We start from the raw sequence: 19,919 nt of genomic DNA on the forward strand, positions 1-19,919 counted from the left end.
GGGCACAACAAACCTGGCATTTTGGCTGAGCTTAAAGGCACTTCCTCCACAGGTAAAATTCTCAAACTCTTGGCCTGTATACCATCAGATTATTTTTTTTTTTTTCTGGGATGCTGTCAGTGCTGGCTTTAGGCAGGGCCAGTTAAGCACTGTTTATCTGAATTAATCTGTGTGGCCCAGGACATGAACTGCTTCACCATTCCCAGTCTGCTCCTCTCACTCAACAAGTGCTGGCGTGGAAGGGAAGTTTTACAAAATAAACACTCCTACAGCTGTCAGCAGCTTCCAGGCATCCAGCTAAAAGGAGGCATTTGTTTTCAAATTGCACATTAAAGCTTGGAAGGGATGAAATTGTCATCTCCATCATCAAACACTGCAATATTTGTAATATGGGAACGTGTAGGAGCCACAATTGGGCTCACAAACTGAATCTGCAAAGGGATGGAGACAGAGATCCTGCTCTGAGCAGATAATTAGCAATCAAACTGACAAATTATTGTTCCTGCCATCGATAACCTGATTTCAATTGTGGATGGAAAAACAAATGACAAGAGACAAAACCCTGGATCTTTCTGCACTGCTCTGCCTTTGCCTGCTGCAGGATCACAATTAATGAATTCRCTCCACTGAAGAAATGCCTTTCTACTCTCAGCTGAAGGAGGAAGCATTTTGCAGTTTTGTTGAGTTTCCCTGTTCCTTGCCTCTTTTTAGCCTCTTTGGAGCACACAGAGTGGCAGAGGTGTCATGGGCCATAAGACATTTCAGAACATGAACAAAGAAAAGAATTTAATGCCAAAAAATACCAATTTTTTTTTTCTTTTGGCAAATTGAGTTGTCTATTAATTTAATTTTAGGTAAAATTTGGCTCTTTGTAAAGTTGTTTTTTTTTTTTTTTGAGCACTTGGAAATGGTGTTCAGTGGGTACACCAGAATAAAAGGCTTCAATTTACAGGCATTTTCCCCCAAGATTTCTTCTCAAATTAACATTTTRCCAAAATCAGGAAGAAATCATTAAATATTTCCGTTTCATCAAGCCTTCTGCCCAGGTCCCCAGAGATGACACAATAAAACAAATCAAGGTTTTATTACCATTGAAATACGTCCATAGCCAGAGCAGGGCTGGCTGCAGGTACCAGGGAAGGGTTGGAAATGAAAGGGCCCAGAATGCCCACGCTGCCATTTCCACAGCAGTGGGGACCAAGGGAAACCCATCTGAGATGGGAAAATGTGTTTTATTTCTGCTGTTGCCAACAAGACAAAGGWGGCACTGGAATTGCAGCTGTTCCAGCAATCTCTGATGTGTGAGCTATAAACAACAGCCCCTTCAGAAATGAGGGGGGACACAGCTTCTGTTAAACAGGGAAAATCAATAAAACATGAGAAGAGACACTGAGAAAACTGATGTTGCAGCTACTATAGCAACACCTTTATAATCAATGGGGAGAATGCAAAAATAGACAAAGCAATGGACAGCACAGCTGCAATCACCACTCCATGTGWGACCATGCTTCATTTGCATTGTGACATCAATCAGTCAGAACTGAATTTGGTGTGCTGCCCTATGTCCCCAGCTCTCTCCTGCAGCTGATGTGCCACATCCTCTACAGAAGTGTTACAAAKAAGATTTATCAGGATGACAAATGGAGCTTTCACCGTGCCCTGTGCTGGCCAGGCTCTGCACAGGCAGCAGCTCTGCTRAGAAACAGAAAAAGCAGAGAAAGAAAAAGCTCCCCCTCTGCCCCCGTCAGAAATGCCCCTCTCTTGGCACACCAAACCATGTGAAAAGGGAGTCAGGTCCACCACAGATGGAATAATCTTCCTGCAGACTCTCAGGAATGGGGAGAAAGCTGTATTTGTCAGGTCTGTGATCAACAGCCCTCATTTGCTGGGTCCTGCAGCAAAATCCCATTTTCAAAACCATCTTCTGTTGTGTTGCTGCATTTATTTCAAAGCTGACTGACAGAGGAGCTGTKCCTGGGGCAGCACAATCTCTGCTGTGCCCTCCCAAATCTGTGCTGCTCTGACATCCCCCTGGTCAGGGGTTGTCTCAGTTCCTGTGTTCTGTCAGTGGAGCACACGGAGCTCACAATCACATCCCACACYMATCCACTGCCCARTGATCTTTAATTACATTTATTGCASATYTCTTCCTCTCCAATTCTTGTCAGATTTACCAGGCAGCACATACTAAACAATGCACTTAATATYGATGCTCTGCTTAGTACTATTTTATTTTCACTAACGCCAAGCACTGGATTTAATTGCCAGCCTTGCCATGTATCTTTATAAGAAAACCAAATGATGTTTTGCTGTTCAGCCAACAAGACTCCTACCACAAGGAACTGCAGGGGAAAGTCTGAGGACTGCCATGGTTTGTATCTTCAATTCTGAAAKTGCCCACAGTAACAGCCTTTGACAGAACAGATGGAGTTCAGAGCCAAAATAACTCAATCTCCATCACAATGTCCGTGACAGTCACGTGAAAAACTCTGAGTGCTCAAAGAGGGCTGACACAGCTCCACCAGGATGAAAAACCTTGGGAATTGTGGAGGCAGAGAAGGGCAGCAAACAGGAGAGAAACACAGAGCTCAGAGCACAGGCCACAGCCCCCTGAAATCACTGATGCCAAATTGAAAACATCCACAACTTGAATTTTCAACCTTTCTCATCTGCATGGGACAGGAGGTATAACATCCAACAGCTGAGTATTGGAATTTTCTGCAAGGTTTATTTTTATCAACAACACCAAATAAAGGAATTACCAGGTGGAAATGCCAGCCCATTTACCCTAAACAATAAAAAGAAAAGTACATGCATTTTTCAGTGGATACCTCCTGTTCCCTTCCTTCCTCTGCCAGCTCTATCTGATACTATGAGAGTGGTTTAAGTACTAAAACATCTGAATGTGAATCCCTGCCAAAAGCTGGCTGCAATTAATCCACAACTAGATATTTTGATCACTGGCACTTCCATGGAGACAGATAGCAGGAGCCCGAGTATCTCCCAGCTATCCCCACGTGAACTCTGCTTTCTAGAAGTTCAAATTCACTATATTTAACTCTGTATTTACAGAAAAAAATGAGCTTTGCATTAAAGTTGCCCTCCTGAGGACATCTCCCTTGACTTTCTGCATGCTCTGCAAGCAGCTAGAGAGCTTCCCATTGGAAATCCTCCATATTCAAAGTGCCAGAAAGGTAYCTTAGAGCCATGCAGATAAATCCTGGTTTAACATCTGTCAGGGGAAGATGAGAGATTAGCCAGAGGGGCATCTCTGGGCASCCAGCACTCCCAGCTGGATCATGGACAGTGAAATGCAGAGGAAGGAGTGAGCACATCCCAGTGCCAGGCAGCATCACCTCTGCCACAGCATGTGGATATCAGCCTGAAACAGGAAAACCTTTATGCCTTACCCAGAAACAGGAAAACCTTTATGGCCTTACCCAGAGAGGGGAGCTCTGCAGATTGCTCTGGAGGAGTCAGGAGCACCAAAACCATGCAGAGCCTCAGAGAGAACACAAACACAGCAAACACAGCAAACACAGCCGGGATCCTGGAGAGGAGACACCTCCAAACAGCTCAGGCACAGGGATGGGCTGGTGCTTTATTTACAGCTGGTATTTTATTTACAGCTGGTATTTTATTTACAGCTGCTGCCATGAGGGGTTTCACTGATTTTGCCAATTATCCATTGCACCCGAGCAGATTAATTCAAAATACAAGTTTTGTATTTTGGCTTTTAGGCCAAACATGTAACAAACCACCCATTTTTCCTATTCCTCTGCTGTTGTCCTCTGCATCTCAAAGCCCCACCAGTGGATCTCCAGAATGCCCTCGAGCAGGTTCCCATGTACAACCCTTGCACAACTTTTCCTCCTGTGCTCTCTTGTCACATAAAGCTCATGGTTTTGCATACAAAAGGACTGAGGCCAGATGAAAAATTTGCAGATAAAATCTTTACAAACAGTACACAAATTCACAGTGGGTCATGCCAAAAACCTCTGATGTACAGCAAGCCTAATCTTCCTGAATAATTACTTCCCTTCCCCTCCCACACTGCTGTATTTTTCTCTATTTTAGTTTATTTATTAAAAYATACATTTGTTTGGAAACAACATATATTATTGAGCTGTTTCTGGTTTAGAAAACAGAATCATTACCATGATATAGCACACAAGTGCATCTCCAGTTCGTGTTATTTTCTGCTTTGTCAGTTTGACTCAGTCTGTTTTAAATTGCACAAGCTATTTTAATGTCCTTTTTGCAATTCAAATCTGCATTCTGTAAGTGCAACTGAAAAGATAACAGTTCATTTTCAGTCTTGCACTCGAGTCTGTTGAAGAAACCTTTCACTGAATATTCTATTATTTAAACTCTCTTTTTTATGGTATTAATTTTGAAACTGCTTTGTTTTAAAAAGCTAGTCAATAAAGAAAGGTGAGGCTTGATTTGAATCTTTGCTGGGGCCTGAAGGCAGAGAGCAGAGCAGAGAGAAGGGTGATTTGGAAGAGGGGACTGGGACTGTTGGGAATGACCCAGAGCTGTTGGGTCACAGTGACAATGACACCCGAGAGCAAACCCTGAAAAGCCACCCCAGGCAAAGTCTCCTCCAACTCTTTTTCCTCCTTTGGCCACATCAGACCCTGGAGAAGAGTCTACCTATGCTTTGGAAAAATCTGCTTYCACTGGTGTCCCTTGGACACATCTCAGAGGTGAATGAAGGAAAGCACAGAGCAGAATGAAACCATCTCCCTCCTCACACTCATTTCTGTTTCTTTGGCTGAAGCCTTGGATCAGCTCATGAATCACAGAGCATTTTGTCCTAATTCAAAGTGATAACTGCAAAAGAAATTTGTAATTTATATAAAATTGCCTTGGGTAATAATAATTTTCCTGACTCTGCATTATGCAGTGCAAGAAAAATGATTCCCTGTGCGGAGCTGCGGGGCCAGGGCAGAGCTGAGGGGGATGGGGTGAGCCCAAAACATGGGCAGGATGGCACTGGGCAGGGCAGAGAGGGACAGAGGGGACAGGGGGACACAGGGAGGGCAGGGAAGGACAGTGGGGACAGGATGGCACTGGGCAGGGCAGGGAGGGACAGAGGGACAGCAGGGAGGGACAGTGGGGACACAGGGACAGCAGGGACAGGGGGGACAGGATGGCACTGGGGGACACAGGGACAGCAGGAACAGTGGGCAGGGACAGGGGGACAATGGGGACAGTGGGGACAGGATGGCACTGGGCAGGGCAGGGAGGGACAGAGGGACAGCAGGGAGGGACAGTGGGGACACAGGGACAGCAGGGACAGGGGGGACAGGATGGCACTGGGGGACACAGGGACAGCAGGAACAGTGGGCAGGGACAGGGGGACAATGGGGACAGCAGGGACAGGGAGGACAGGATGGCACTGGGCAGGCAGCTGTAAATTCAAAAGGCAAAAAGGCAGGACAAGGTTTAGTAATTATTGGACCACGCTGAATTTATTCCTACAAGGAGCAAACAGGGTCAAGGCCACCATGGCTGTGTAGCCACCATGGCTGTGTGACCACCAGCCCACTCTGAGATCCCCTGGTGCCCCTGCACCCAGCCCGGGCACTCAATGAGCTCCCACTCCTCAGAGCACCATAGAGTGTGACCATAAAAACATCTATGCTAACAGCAGAGAACAGTTGCTGAAATTATCGATTTTTAATTAATGTTCATGCTTTAATTACTTGTCTTTTAAATTAAATTGCTAAAAGTTGGGATGCTGGAGCATCCCTAGAGGTTAATGYGTTGTTCCTCTGTGTCTTGTATAAAACCTTTAATGTTTTATATTTAAAGGTAAGCTGCACATCTTTAGAACACCTGTAGGACTTCAGAATGTCACTGGGATTTTTGTGGGGTCCTTGCAGGAAGCTGCAGGATCATGAGTGGGCCAAAGGCACTCACAGCTCAGAAATCTCTAACACACTGCAATGGGACTGCTGCTCTTCCACCAGCAGCCTGGGACACACAGGAAATCACTGTTTAAACTGACCCCACGTGAGTTTATCACTCGACAGAGAAATAACATCTGTGATTATCTGAGACTGTCATATTTTTGTGTGGAAATGGAACAGCTTTCATTCCGAGACACCACCATCCCATAGGTATGTATTACCATAACCCAATTATTGCAAAAACAGACACCATCAGCCTTTGCTCTACTATCTTGGGATATATTCAGTTTTACCTCAAGGAGAGCAATCCTCGGGTGGAAATAGCCTGTCCTGGGACAGCAGTGATGAGCACAAGTTTTACCTCAAGGAGAACAATCCCCATGTGGAAAATGCCCATCTTGGGACAGCAGTGATGAACACAAGTTTTATCTCAAGGAGAGCAATCCTGGGGTGGAAATTGCCCATCCTGGGACAGCAGTGATGAACTCTGCAGTGATGAACTCTGCAGTGATGAACTCTGCAGTGATGAACTCTGCAGTGATGAACTCTGCAGGGCAGCTCCCCACAGATAAACCCTGATGGACTCCTTAGGGCAGCAAAAGACTGAGCTCACACAGCGACTCAGAGGGGGAGAGAATGAGAGAATGACTCGTGAAACAGAGGTTATACAGGAAGATTGCTAGAAATAAAACAGGGAATGAAAGTACAGAGTTTGGCACCTGAATAAGRAACAGCTCCAGCAGGAGAGGAGAGATAAATATAGAACCCCTCTGAAACAGCAACTGAAGTCACTGGTGCCTTTCAAAGGTATGGGATGGAGTCTTTGGGGATGTGCAGAACTCAGATGATAAATTGGCCTGCAGCCAAACTCCTCTCAGTGCACACATCTCAGCAAGAGTGGATTCCAACAAAGTCTGGCCAAGGACTTACAAAGAAAACGTCGTCAAGTGCCCATCTCAACGTCATTCTGTTGGAAATAAGCTGACTTTAAAAGTTGGCAATAAAACTACTAAAAAAAAACCCAACTCCAAACCACATCACTAAAAAAAACCTGGCAGGAATGCTGGGTTTGTTTTTTTTTACTATGTCCTTTGAAAAATTAGTTTTTAAAAGGCACCTTTTCAATTCTGTTSAGAAAGTACAAATTCTGCTACAGGAGAGATGATATCAATAACAAATTGTCATACTGCTGCCTTGTGATTTTCCTCAGCTTCTAGGATGAACAATTACACTCATGTTTTCATTTGCATGTGCAAATTAAAGAATCTGCATAAACACACCAGACAGAAATTGGCAGCAGCCTGCAGAAGTCATGTATTCATTAAACATTCATGAGGATATGAGAAGCTAATGGTGTGATTGGGATGCACTGTTTGGAGCAGTCAGTTATTSCATGTGTGTGCTGGTATGTGCAGAGCTGTGAATGTGGAGATGGAATGGYTGTGCTGTGTTTTGTGAGCAGTTGGGTGGTGCTGGAGGGGCTCTGATCCTCAGGGATGAGGCAGATCCTCTCCACTCTTGGAGAGCACAGCACGTTCCTRTGACAGTGCTGGCATCATAAAGATGGTTTTACTCAGGGCTGAGCACAGGAACTCTGCTTTGCTCTGGAGATCTCTTGTTCTCTCAGGTAACCTCTCCCACTCTGAGGTTTCCATTGAGGCTTCCAACCCCTCTCTAACACAGAATCCTTCTGACCACTGCAGCTCTGATTTACCACGGTCTCAACCCACAGCACTCGGTGTTTAAACACTGCAGGCACCACCATTGATAAAAGTTTGTGCAGTAATTATATAGCTGAGCAAGGTATAAAGAATTTTCATTATTAATAAAGAATTACATCTCCTTGTTAAAAATGAGGACAGACTGAAGAAGGAAGTCCAACGCCTTCTCAGGAGAGTCATGGGATGGAAACACAGCGAGATAAAGACCTTCCTCCCTACAAGAACACGCTTTGAAGATCTCAGAGTGCTTTCAAGATGAGATGAGAAAAGAGTATCAGGGTGACTCATTTGGTCTAAATGTCCTACTTCAGCTCTGCTRAGTGCCAGATACTGTCTCCATAGTGAATATTTACTTTAAGATTAGAACAAAACAGCAAAAGGCACAGAGAAGAGATTTCCTCAAGGAGTACACAGGTAACACAAGGTAAGAGATAACATTTCTTTTTGGGGTGCCAGGACCTGTTCACGGGTAAGGCCAGGTCTGGTTTAAGAATTAAAAATCATTATCTTAAAATTGAAGTTCTACAACTGCTCCTGATGCCATTACTTCAGCTTTTCTGATGCACAGAGCCTGGTGAGAGGCAGAGAAGGTGCAGGAAGCAGGAGCAGTGGAGGGTAAAGGTTTGGGGGATGCTGAAATAGGAATCTGTAACCTGCTGCTGCTCCTGCCCACTGCCCCCAGCAGGCTCCTCTTTCTGATGATGTCCAAACAGTTTTGAGAATCAAATCCTTCATTTCCCTCCTTCTAATGGGAAACATTAAATTTCTCTACTGCTCAGGACTGCTGTGATGAATTCCATGTTCAATCATGAATCATTGTGGCAATAGGAACACATTAACTCCTGAGGGAGCAAAAAAAGAAGAAATCAAACTGAACTCTGTGAGGGGGCTCTGATCTCATTTGCAGACAAGTAAATATTGAGTATATCTTGGATTTTGGTGGAATTACTCTGGATTTGCATTGTCTGAGCCTGAACTAAGCCAGGCCCAGGCTGTGCTCAGGTAAGCTCATTAAACACATGCCAACCCTGTGACTGCTGGGAGCACTCCCGTGTTTAAAGTTAATCTCGTGCTTAAAAGCTTTGGGGGATCAGGGCAAGAGGGCTCAGCCTCTGATGGGACTGAGCTCTTCTGCTTTATGTGCTGAGCTTGTGAAGTGAGTGCAGTGTCAGCACTGCCCCAGTGCCCTGAACAGAGGGTTATCAGTGAATCAGCTTCTCTTTGGGGAAACTGCCATTTTCAGGTGCAGCTTCAGACCTTTGGYTTCTGGTCCCTGTCCCTCCCCTGAGATCATCCTTCACTGCAGATGTGCTCCCACAGCTGCTCCATGGTATCCCCACAGACAGGATTTAGGAGTTTACTCTCATTCAATACTGGAGGATGCTCAGGGGCTGCTCACTGCTGCTCCTTTCCAGAACCAGAACCAGGGAACAGAAAAGGGAAAGCTGCACAATCCCCACAGAAGGATTTAGGAGTTTACTCTCATTTAGTACTGGGAATGCTCAGGGGCTGCTCACTGCTGCTCCTGTCCAGAACCAGGGAACAGAAAAGGGAAAGCTCCACAATCCCCCAGGAGGGAGGATCTGACAGGGGCAGGAACAGCAGAGCCAAAAGGAGGTTTTGCTGAGGGAAAGGGCAGTGAGGAGGCACAGAGAGCTGCAGGATCAGTCACTAACACACTGCCTGCCCTCCCTGGCACCAACAGCTCCAGGACACAGCTCAGGGTTAAACTCTGGGGAGAGCTGAGGGAATAGCAAATCTTTGCTTTTCAGCTCCACTGACATCAGAGACATCAGGAAAACCAGGGAATGTTATGAAATGTGATTGATTTACTGTCAAAGCACCATACCTGGATGGTTTCAGGGCCCCATTCAGGGAAGCAGCAGCTCCTGTCAGGCTGCAGGAACTCAGCAGCGATGCTGAACCTCCACTGGKGTCACTGTGCCTGTCCCCAATGTCCTGGACACCTGTGCCTGGCTCATCTTTATCATTCCTCACTGAACACAAAGCCATTTTTAGTCCTGAGCAATATGYAAAGTTTAAAAACCTCTCACAATTCTGTGGTTTCAAACACAGTTCTCCTCCCCCTTCTCCTTTCCTTTTCTCCTCTAAAATGCATAAATACCCATGCATTAMCATAATTAAATGAGCGAGCGGGGCTAATAGGACTGATTTAGTCGAGAAGAAAAGGATATAATTAGAGTGCCAAGTAACAGCACTATCGATGGTGACAGGATGCTTGGAGCACCAAAGGGACACTCTGAATTACAGCACAAAGGCTCCAAATTTCTGCTGGTGACAGAAATGCCAGGGGACATGGAGCAGGGGAGAGGCAGAGCCCACACCATGTGCTCACCCATCCCACCTCTCCCTAACCTCAGGAGCAGCTCTGCCCTCAGCCCACTGCCAGGGATGAACAGAACAAGCACTGTCAAGGGCAGCCACAAAGCTGCTGCTTTCACATTAGCATCCTTAACATTTCCCATCTAATCAGATTTCCTGTTGGTTGGGGAAAGCTGCCTTTCCTCATTACCAGCTGCTAGCCCAGATTTCCCTCTCCCCATCCCCAATCCGTGTTTTGCCATGCTTGTCTGCTTTTCTGTGTAAAAAGGTTATGTATGCCTGGAGGGAGACTAAATGTTACCAAAAAAAAAAAAAAAAGAAAAAAAGAAAAAGGAAAAAAAAAAATCCCACATGAAAACAGAACTACGGGCAAGTGTCCAAGACTCCTGATTGTGTGACTGTGACTAACCAATGGGTGTTTTTAAAAAACATTTGTCTCATTTTATTCCCTCCCCTGGACGTAACAATACAACTCAAATTAGTTTTCCAGGAGCTGACTTCTTTTTATGTAACCATGTTTTGTACAGAGAGCAGCAGCAGCTTATGTTTAAACTATTTAAGAGAACAAATAGCTGCAAAATGTACTTCAGATGGCCCCTCTCCTGTCAGCAGTGTGYTCCTGGCTGGAGGGAAGCTACAAAAACACTCTGAATTTGCTGCTGCTGGGATGTGAATGTAAACAATGCCCAATGCCCACAGGAGCCAGAATCCAGGTAAGGATGTCACTCTGCTGGTTTGATGGCATTTAAGAGATCCCCAGCACTGTAAACTGCAGAGTGACATGGGCAGAACAAGGCTGGAATGATGCAGAATAAAGCAGAATAAAGCAGAATAGAACAGAATAGAGCAGAATAAAGCAGAATAAAGGAAAATAAAGCAGAATAAAGCAGAATAAAGCTTTAACACAGTCCCACGTTTCCCCAGCGTTAGGGAGGGCAGCATCCCATCTGAAGTGCAGTCCAGACTGGCAGGCATCACCCTGCTGGCACTGGGCTCAAATGGAAATTTCCACTTTTTGGGAAGATCTCATCCTTGTGATTTCCTATTGTTCTCCTTCCTTCCCCTCCCTCCCCTCTCTGCAGCTCCTGGGCAAGGACTGCACATCCTTGGGCTGGTATCAAAGGTGCTGGCCCTGGGCTGCTTCCTGAGGTGTTCTTGAGGCACCAGGGTGTTGTGAATAAAGATGAAACACGGATCTAATTTCCTCATTCCCACTTTTGCTTTCAGAAATAGGCCTGAGGTACGAGAATTGATGGAGCWGCAGGCTCAGGTACCAGCAATGGGGGTGTTTAATTCTTTCAGCAAATAGCAGAGTGTTTCCCAAACACCCCTGCAAAAAGCCTGGAAAATCTTTTACCTGGTAGCATCCTACATGCCCGGGGAGTCCAAATCCTGAAATGATAAATGAGGCTCCCCGAGCATTGACCCTGSATAAAAATGGTTAAAAGGTGCAGAGAAATCCATCATCTAAACAAAAGAGTGGCAGAGTTAGAAACATGCAGGCTTTACTGTGTGTCCCCATTTCTCAGCAGATAAAAAAGGTGCATTTTTATACTCTCTGCAGAATCTTTCAAGTCTGCAATTTTCCATAAAACTTCCATCRTGACATTTTACTTGGAGAACTTTGCTTGCAGCTTCCCAGTTGYCATACTTTCCAGTACCTTCAAAAGTATGCAATTTATGTCACAGTACTGAGTTTAAACATTTCTTTTCCTTTACCCTAACWGCACAATTGAGCTGTTAACTGCTGGGATCTCACTGGAAGGAATTCTGCTCGGATTTGTTTCAGCCACTCCATTAACTTTGATGATGCAGGGTTTGCATGGAAAGCACAGCTCAGATCACAACCAAAATTTTTTAAGCTTTATGCCAACAAACCACTGAGGATGGCACACATGAGCCTGTCATGGCTCTAATGCCATCACCAARCAATTCACAGATTTGGAAAAAASACAYGAAATGCAATCCGAGACACWACAGAGGTTAAAAGGATTCTGAATSAGGAATTTTTCCTCCCTGGCTAGAGGCGTCTTTCAGAGAAACACCCACAGAAATCACACACAACAGGAATTGATGTTACTCTGAATTTCCAGSCACTCTGATGGCTGTAGGACAGGCCAGCATTGCTGGAGCCTGTCTGACAAACAGAGCAGCATTCCTGGAGTAGAGGAGCAGGGATAAACCTGGGAACAACATCCATCCTTGTGCAGGGCAAGGGATAAACCTGGGAACAACATCCATCCTTGTGCAGGGCAATGAAAGGAGGGATAAACCAGGGAACACACACTCATCCTTGTGCAGGGCAGTAAAAGATGACAAGCTTCCTCTCAGAACTAAACATTTCCACTGAGAGTGAATAACAATGCCATGTGCCACAGGGAAGGGATGACAGAGCAGATTCAGGAGAGCCCAAGCTCTGCCTGTCCATACACTGCTGCTCCCCAGAGCCTGCACATCCCAAATTCCTCAGCACTGAACCAAACACATCCCCAGGAGGCTCAGGTTCTGGAGAGATGGCCCAGCATTGCTCCTCTTCCCTTCTTCCTCCTGCACAGGCCCCTGGGGTGTAAACTGGAGATTATTCACTGAAATTATCAGAGCCAGCAGGGATCCARCTGCAGGGTCAGTCCACTGAAATCACCACAAAACTTCTGCTGCAGTCACACATGAGCACACCAAGGTTTAAATAGAGCCTGGCAGCCCAGGATGCTTTGGTACCCCCACCTTTCTGTGGATTCCAGGATGTGGAATCTTCTGCTCACCTGGAGAAGCTCAGCTCCATCATCTTCCTACAGGAGGGCAATGTGAGCAGCTCTGGGYKCCAAATTTACTCCTGAACAACACARACCCTGACAGATGACAGGCAATCAGRTGATAGGACGTCTGCTAATCCAGARGAGTGTTTCAGATTCACCTTTCCTTCATGTTTGATGAGTTATGAAATCACAACTTCCATCGAGTCAGCCCCAGAACTGAGAGGACAATTGGGCTTTTTTCAACCCCCAATTTTAACAGTCAGTTGTATCAACACTAAAACAAGAAACCTCTCCCAGGCCTTGAACCAGAATGTGTATCAGAGTTAATATTCCTGGCGCAATGATAAATGCTATTTTAATAAAATACTTCTATTTAAAAAGACACAAATCTCTCAGAGGTGGTACAAAGAACGTTCATGCAAAATCTGGGGAATGGAACAAGAGAAAGCATTGACTGAAATATTTTGGGCCAGCAGTGACAGCTCAGCTGATGCCCATCCTTACAGAGAGGAGAACACAAATGATTTGTAATAACAGCTCCAACTCTGCCACTCCTGCAGACACAACTGTGGCCAAATCCAGCCCTGAATATTTCATCTTAAACATTTGTACCAGCAGCAGCATTATTTGTCTTGGCAGATACTGGAGCTTAGGGAATACGAAGCAATAATGCAAAACACATACGGAACAATAAGAGAAAATATTGAAAAATATAATTTTATAAATAGCTTAACCTTATGCACACTAGATGAACGAGATACACCTCATTGACAATTTCATATTAGTAAACACAGCATGAGAAGAGACCATACCTTTGATTTMTCTGAAAAGAAAAACAATCTACTTATATTTTTTTTCTGCTCTGCATGCATGTCATTTCCCAAAATGCAACCCGGCGTGCATTACAGACAAATTCACCCTGCTGCCCCGAGTTGAACTGCCACGAGCATTCTCTAGCGCTGTGCAGAAGCCTTATGGAGTGCAAGGTGCTGGGACAAGCTTAATCTGAGCCTAAGGGCTGCATTTCCAGCAGAGTGCAGCTTCAGGAGCGACTGCACAAACCCCACCAGGAATCGATGCTGGTAAATTAGCAAGCAGCTTTGGGCAGCCAGAAACACGGGCAGTGTGTAATGATGAGAGCTGGAACACGCAAACTTTATTTGAGAAAAAGCAGCGCCGTTCATCCCTGCAGTGACCCCGAGGTGCTGATTCCCTGCCAGGCAAGCAAAGGGACATGAGGACATCCCCTCCCTGAGCACCCCCAGAACACACAGAGAGAGAAAAAAAAACAAACAGAACATGGACCCAGAGTGCCACAAACCTTCCGGCTCCGTGTTCTCTTTGAGGTGCACTTGCTTCAGTGGGCAGCAGAAGATTTCGTGACACTTAGCACGAAAAGGGGACTCTTTTTTCTTTAATTCCGCAGATTGGATGGAATCTTGCCGTAACATAATGTACTCCTGAGTGCCAGGGGGAGCGTCATCCATAACTGTGGTCACCACACAACAAAATGAACCCAAGTTAGAGCTCGAGGAAAGCAATCCACAGAATCAAATCAACTACATAATGGCAGGGTGGGGAGAGACAGGAGGGGAAGGAAGGTTCACAGGAAGGAAAATAAACTTTAAAGTGTAAAGTGTCTTAGTCATGGTGGTAGAAGGGTGGGAGAAAACATTTACTTTTATAAACAACACTTCCCATAAACCTCAATAGTTCAAACCATTTCATGCAGCTTTAATAAACAGTAGAATAAAACTCTGCTCCAAAAAGCAACAGAGCTCCCTCCTATATGTGCTTTATTCTCCTCTAGCACCCCTRTTCTGCATGCAGATCAAGAACAAAGCAAACCAAACGTGCTTTTATGGCCTCTCCAAAGGCAATCTGTGCATGGACACCCGTGAGCAATCTGCAGGAGCACCAATGTGTGTGAAYTCCCCACATTTATTCCTGAGCAGGATAAATGATCACACCCATTCCCTGGAGCAGGGATGAGAACCCAGGGACACCTGATTGATCAGCATTTCCAACAGATAGAAGAGTCCATGTGCAAAGAGAAACAACATTAATCCTTCTGATGGTTTCCATGTAAAACAGCAAATAATTTTAGAAGTTTATCTTATAAATCAATACTGCCATTAATAACATWAATGATGTGCAGTTTGAAATGTTTTCTGAATGTGGTCAGATTATTAAATGGCAAAAAGATAAAATACAGAAAGCTCCAGCTACCTCAAAGTATTACATTACCAGAAAGAAYTGAAACACTTTTCCACTATCACAAAAATGAAGCTTTAATAACAGAGATAGTGAGAGATTCCTCAGCTCACAGCTTTGGGCACACATCATCTCACAAGAACAAAAATTAACGGTTTTTCACGAGACAGCTTCTAACCACCAGCTGTTATTTATAGTGTAACAGAGAGATAYGAAACTACAGCCAAAATCAAACTCAGATCCCACAACCCTATGTTAAAAACCCACAAAAATAAAAATAAAAATAAAAAAATTCCAAGAGTTAGGAAAGTAAAATTTCAGTAATGAGGGAAGTAACTATTGAGAGACTCGTGTAAAACTGTTGGCCATTAATTCTAACAAYTTAACTGTTTCCTAAATATCTGCCAATGCACAGACATCTGAAAAACCTGCCTGATTTAAATATGGATCCCCTCAAACAAATATCCTATTGCATTTTCGTGCACTTGATTTCACCCTCTGGTAAGGGTCACATCTCAGTGACAAATTCAACGTGACAGTCTTTGCATTCACTGTGGGCAATGAGGTTTTCTTTCAAAACCTCATTAATGCACCACAGAAACTTTGCACCTTGGCTGTTGTTTCTTCATTAGGGCACACAATATCAGTAATAGATGTTAATAATCCACATTAAGGGTCATTAAAAGGAATGCATTAACTGCTAGGAGTGCACAGGTAGTTCAAAAAAGAGCAGCAGGTCCAAGAAGCAGAGCACTAACACAGCCCCAATGCTGGAATGATGTATGGGCAACTTAATTGGTGTCAGTGCTCTGAAGGAACAGCTAAAACCCTTCTGTACCGTGATGAATGGCCTCAAGTCAGGCTGAGAATTTATTACAAAATGAGGAATACCCTCTGACCCTGCTGTGTCCTTTCCCTGCTGTGATGACAGCCAGACACCCTCTGGAGCCACTGAAATCACAACTGCAGGACCTCAGGGCCCCAAGAACCACAGACAAGTCTAAACCACACAGAATGGAATGGAAAAAGCTTCAAAAAGCTGACGGTGGCCATCTCTGGTGACCAAAGATCAGCAGTGCACAACCATGAAAGGATCAGCATTAAACTGTGAGGAAACGCTTTGGAAAGGGGAGAAACATCAGCAGACATTCTCTGTGACTTCACCAATGGATAAAATCACACGTACTAAAGAATCACACAGGCACAGAGCAGGAGAGAAACCATCAATTGTCGGGAATTGCAGGAATGCAAAGCAGTGTTCACAGCCTGAATGTGGAGCAGAGGACACTGCCTGCACTCAGTCCCTGGATCTGCTCACCCTTCTCTGTGCACTGCACACATCCACACATCCAAATCTGCTCATTTGGGCAACAATCACCAGCCAGCACCACGCTCAGATTGGGAGCAGAACACCCAGAGCAGCCTGGCAGATGCTCAGCTCCACTCCATCCCGGGGATGTTGTCCTCAAGAGCAGAGAGAAGAAACCTTCACTGGGCACATCCACATTTCCTTGGTGTACCCATGGTGCCAGCCTCCATTCAGCTGTCTCTGCTGTTGTATTTCAGCAGTGTTTTTGTGTTTTTAATCTATTCTAATCTATTCTAATCTATTCTAATTCTAATCTATTCTATTTAATCTGTTTTTTGTGGTTTTAATTCTATTCCTCCCCATCCTCATGGGTAGAACACATCAATGTTCTACGTTCTCATCTTCCCATGAATAAAACAGGGATAAGACTTCATATGTCACGGACATGGGTTATTAATATACTGCTAAAGAACTTGAATATTCTCAGATAAAAATGATAAATAAATGCTACACAGCTTTGAAAAAAATTAATCTTTTTTTTTCTCCTCACAATCTGATGGAGACCAAACCCACAGCAGCCGTGTGTACATGAGAGGAATTTGCTCAGCACCAAGTATAAAATAACTGCAGTCACCATTATGCTTCCTACGTCTAAACATTCAGCTTGCTAAATAACACCCTGTAGCGCATTCTTTTGTTCAAATAAAATAATAATTACATTAATAAAAACTTCCTGTCAACAAGCCAGTAGGAAAAAAAATCTCTTCTTCCTACAAGCTTTACTGAGAGAAAGCAATCTTTAGGATGACTGCCGGCACCAGGATGTTTTTGAGATAAATTCAAACATGTTTACTTTATATAAACACACCAGCTAAACAGTCCACTGGTTTGTGTCTCTCTTTTATGTCCAACTGCATTTCAGTCCCATCTAGAATTGCCAGAAACCATAACATCAACSCTGTCCATGGGCCTTGGCTCGGGTTCCAACCGAATAATCTTTGATGTAATTCTGAGTTTAATAAAGCTCTAAGGAAATATTTTTCCCCCTGGTTTTACATAGGGAGGTTTCAGCTCTGCTAGCTAAAGGCTGCAGCAACCATGGAGTAAATAAAATCCAGGCAAAACAAATGCTCCTGTTCTTGTTGAACTATTGTTCTTGTATGTACGACACTATTTGACATAAAAAAAAATAATACTTCCAAGGATCCATTCACTCCTTGAACAAACTTTTCAGGTCATTACCTTAAACACGAATTTTCTTCCTCCTGTGGTTCCCTAACTTTTCCCAGTCTGGTTAGTTTTACATGCTGTGATCCCCAGGATACTCACACTTACAATAAATTAGATTTGCTGCCATTTTCGAACTAAATACTAAAGTCTCATCTCYACACTCGAGGTCTTYGAGCCACAGAGARCATTAGAGAACCCCTGAAATCCTGCACCCACAAAGTGAAGAAAATCCTGCACCCACAAAGGGAAGAAAATCCTGCACCCACAAAGGGAAGAAAATCCTGCACCCACAAAGGGAAGAAAATCCTGCACCCACAAAGGGAAGAAAATCCTGCACCCACAAAGGGAAGCAAAGCCCTTCTCAGTGGCACAGGGGAGGAATTGCACCCAGTGTGGTTTTTTTGGGCAAATGAGCACAGTTGGTGCCTTCCCAGTGTCACCTTTRTGGGACACAGAGCCTCTCCATCCCCCTTCCCTCAGCCACAAAAGGACAAAAAGGGCACCAGGGGGGTCACTCAAGCCCTGGGGCTGTTTTAGAGTTACGTAGGAATTTTATTTTTTTTTCCTTTTAGGGGAAAACATTATGCTATCAAGTTGCTTTCAGCTCCTTACAGGAACAGCCTAAAAAAAAAAAACCCTCTCTAAAATAACTTCCTTCAAAGGACAGCAAAGGGTAGGAAAGTGGGGTACTTTTCTGTAGTAACATTTTCCTAGTTGAGACAGCTGATGAAAATCTCTCAGATTTATGTGTAATAAAAATCCCTTTTGTTTCTTTTCATCACTGCTTTGTTTTCCCCCTAATTTTTCTCAGCTGAAGGTGTGATTTTTTTTGTTTTAGCCACCTGGACAACATAATAAACTCATAGCACAACAATACTTACAATCTAGTTGAAAAAAATTCTATTCTGGGGTTGCAATACACTCAAAACCTCTTAATGACACCACAGTCTATCCAAACCATTTCAGTCTGAAGCTTTGCCAAAATCTTGATGAAGTATTCTCACCAAACAGCCCTGGCACTTCTGCATCACCCAGAAATCTTATTTTCAGCTTGCAGCTGTGCTCCCAACTTTGAAGTCTGGTGGACTCTGACTTGCAGTTTTCACAATGAAGACAATATTACAGGAAGCACAAGCAGCCAATTCTCTGATTTTTATTCACAGCAATCCATTTCTGGAGCCCCTGGTTTTGCATCACTCCTTTCTCCCTGGTACACCACCAAAACCAGGCACCACACCAGCTAATTTCAAACTGAGAGAAACAAAACAGCAAAAATACCTCGTGAAGGACACAACTTTCTTTAGATGACTTTTCARAACTCAAAGGAGGCTGAAAATGAGCTGTGATTGCATCTGGAAGCTGCTGAGGGATGAGAGGTGCCAGGGACAGCCCAATCCTTCACTCCCATGGGTAAAGGGGTCTGGTYTTTGTTCTCAAACCAATACTCCAAATTTCCTCCATGGCAACTATTTCCTGTGCTTGGTTTTGAACTGATATTAAAAGGACAGTTTTGTGGCATGCATGAATAGAGCATTAATTTTGAGATGGGCAGGAACTGTCTCTGAGATTTCAGATACACGGGGAGGCAAATCCTTTACCCAACAGAGGCTTTCAATATTTGGAATGATTTCCCAAATTTCATCATCCACTCAAAGGCTGCAGCTCAAGCACAGGTAATTTTATCCTCTCCAAGACAGAGCTCCTCCTGCTTTAGAAGAATTGCAGTCCCTTCTGATACACTCAATGAAATCCCTATTAGAGAACCAGGAAGGAAGCCAAAATTACATGCTTAAAATCTACTTTAGGCAAAACATTTCATGCTGAATTAATTCTTAAGGTTTGCACAGCTCCACCTTCATTCCCACATCAAAGAATTTCTCTGATGGTTTTAGATAGTGATTTATTGTCTGATTTGAAACTACTTTCCATTGTGAAATATCTTTATATTTTGACTCAGCAACTGCCTTGTGATCAAAATTGAAAGCTAAACAGCTCTCTCAACCATATGTAGGAATTTCTAAACTTTTTGATCTGCTGAAAGATTCTGAAATAGCCACTCTTCGGGTCAAACACACAGAATCATTTTTTTCCATATCTTCAAAAAATATTTGCATAGAACACTCCCCCTTGACCTAAAAGAGTAATTGGATTAACTGCCAGCAGTAATAGGCTGTTATCCCCTGAAAAGACCAGCCCAGATAAGGCTGCATTTAGATCCTGGTGGATAATGAAGACAAAGACACACAACATCAAAAATGTGTTGATAAATGCTGCTAAGAATGCATCTCCTGTTCCCCTGTGGAAATGGCACCGATATTTGTGCAGAGCTGATTTCCAACTGTTCAGGGACTCAGCTGCACAATGGACTGGGTTAACTCTTACTGGAACTGTGGTGTGGTGTGAGCAGAACCTGCAGGGATGGGAACCA

The 19,919-nt window shown here is 44.1% G+C and overlaps 1 protein-coding gene across 1 annotated transcript in view; it reads right to left on the reverse strand.

Moving 5' to 3' along the window:
* Window positions 1–19,919, reverse strand: part of LOC130586101 (fibroblast growth factor 13-like) — a 58,847-nt gene that overhangs the window by 27,652 nt on the left and 11,276 nt on the right. Inside the window, exon 2 of the mRNA XM_057386813.1 lies at window positions 14,060–14,227. Coding sequence (XP_057242796.1) covers window positions 14,060–14,227 — 168 coding nt within the window. The remainder of the gene's footprint in view (window positions 1–14,059; window positions 14,228–19,919) is intronic.

The sequence above is a fragment of the Malurus melanocephalus genome, unplaced genomic scaffold, assembly GCF_030028575.1.
Source record: "Malurus melanocephalus ecotype Western Australia unplaced genomic scaffold, MMel_1.1 scaffold_1062, whole genome shotgun sequence".
NCBI classification, from domain to species: domain Eukaryota; kingdom Metazoa; phylum Chordata; class Aves; order Passeriformes; family Maluridae; genus Malurus; species Malurus melanocephalus.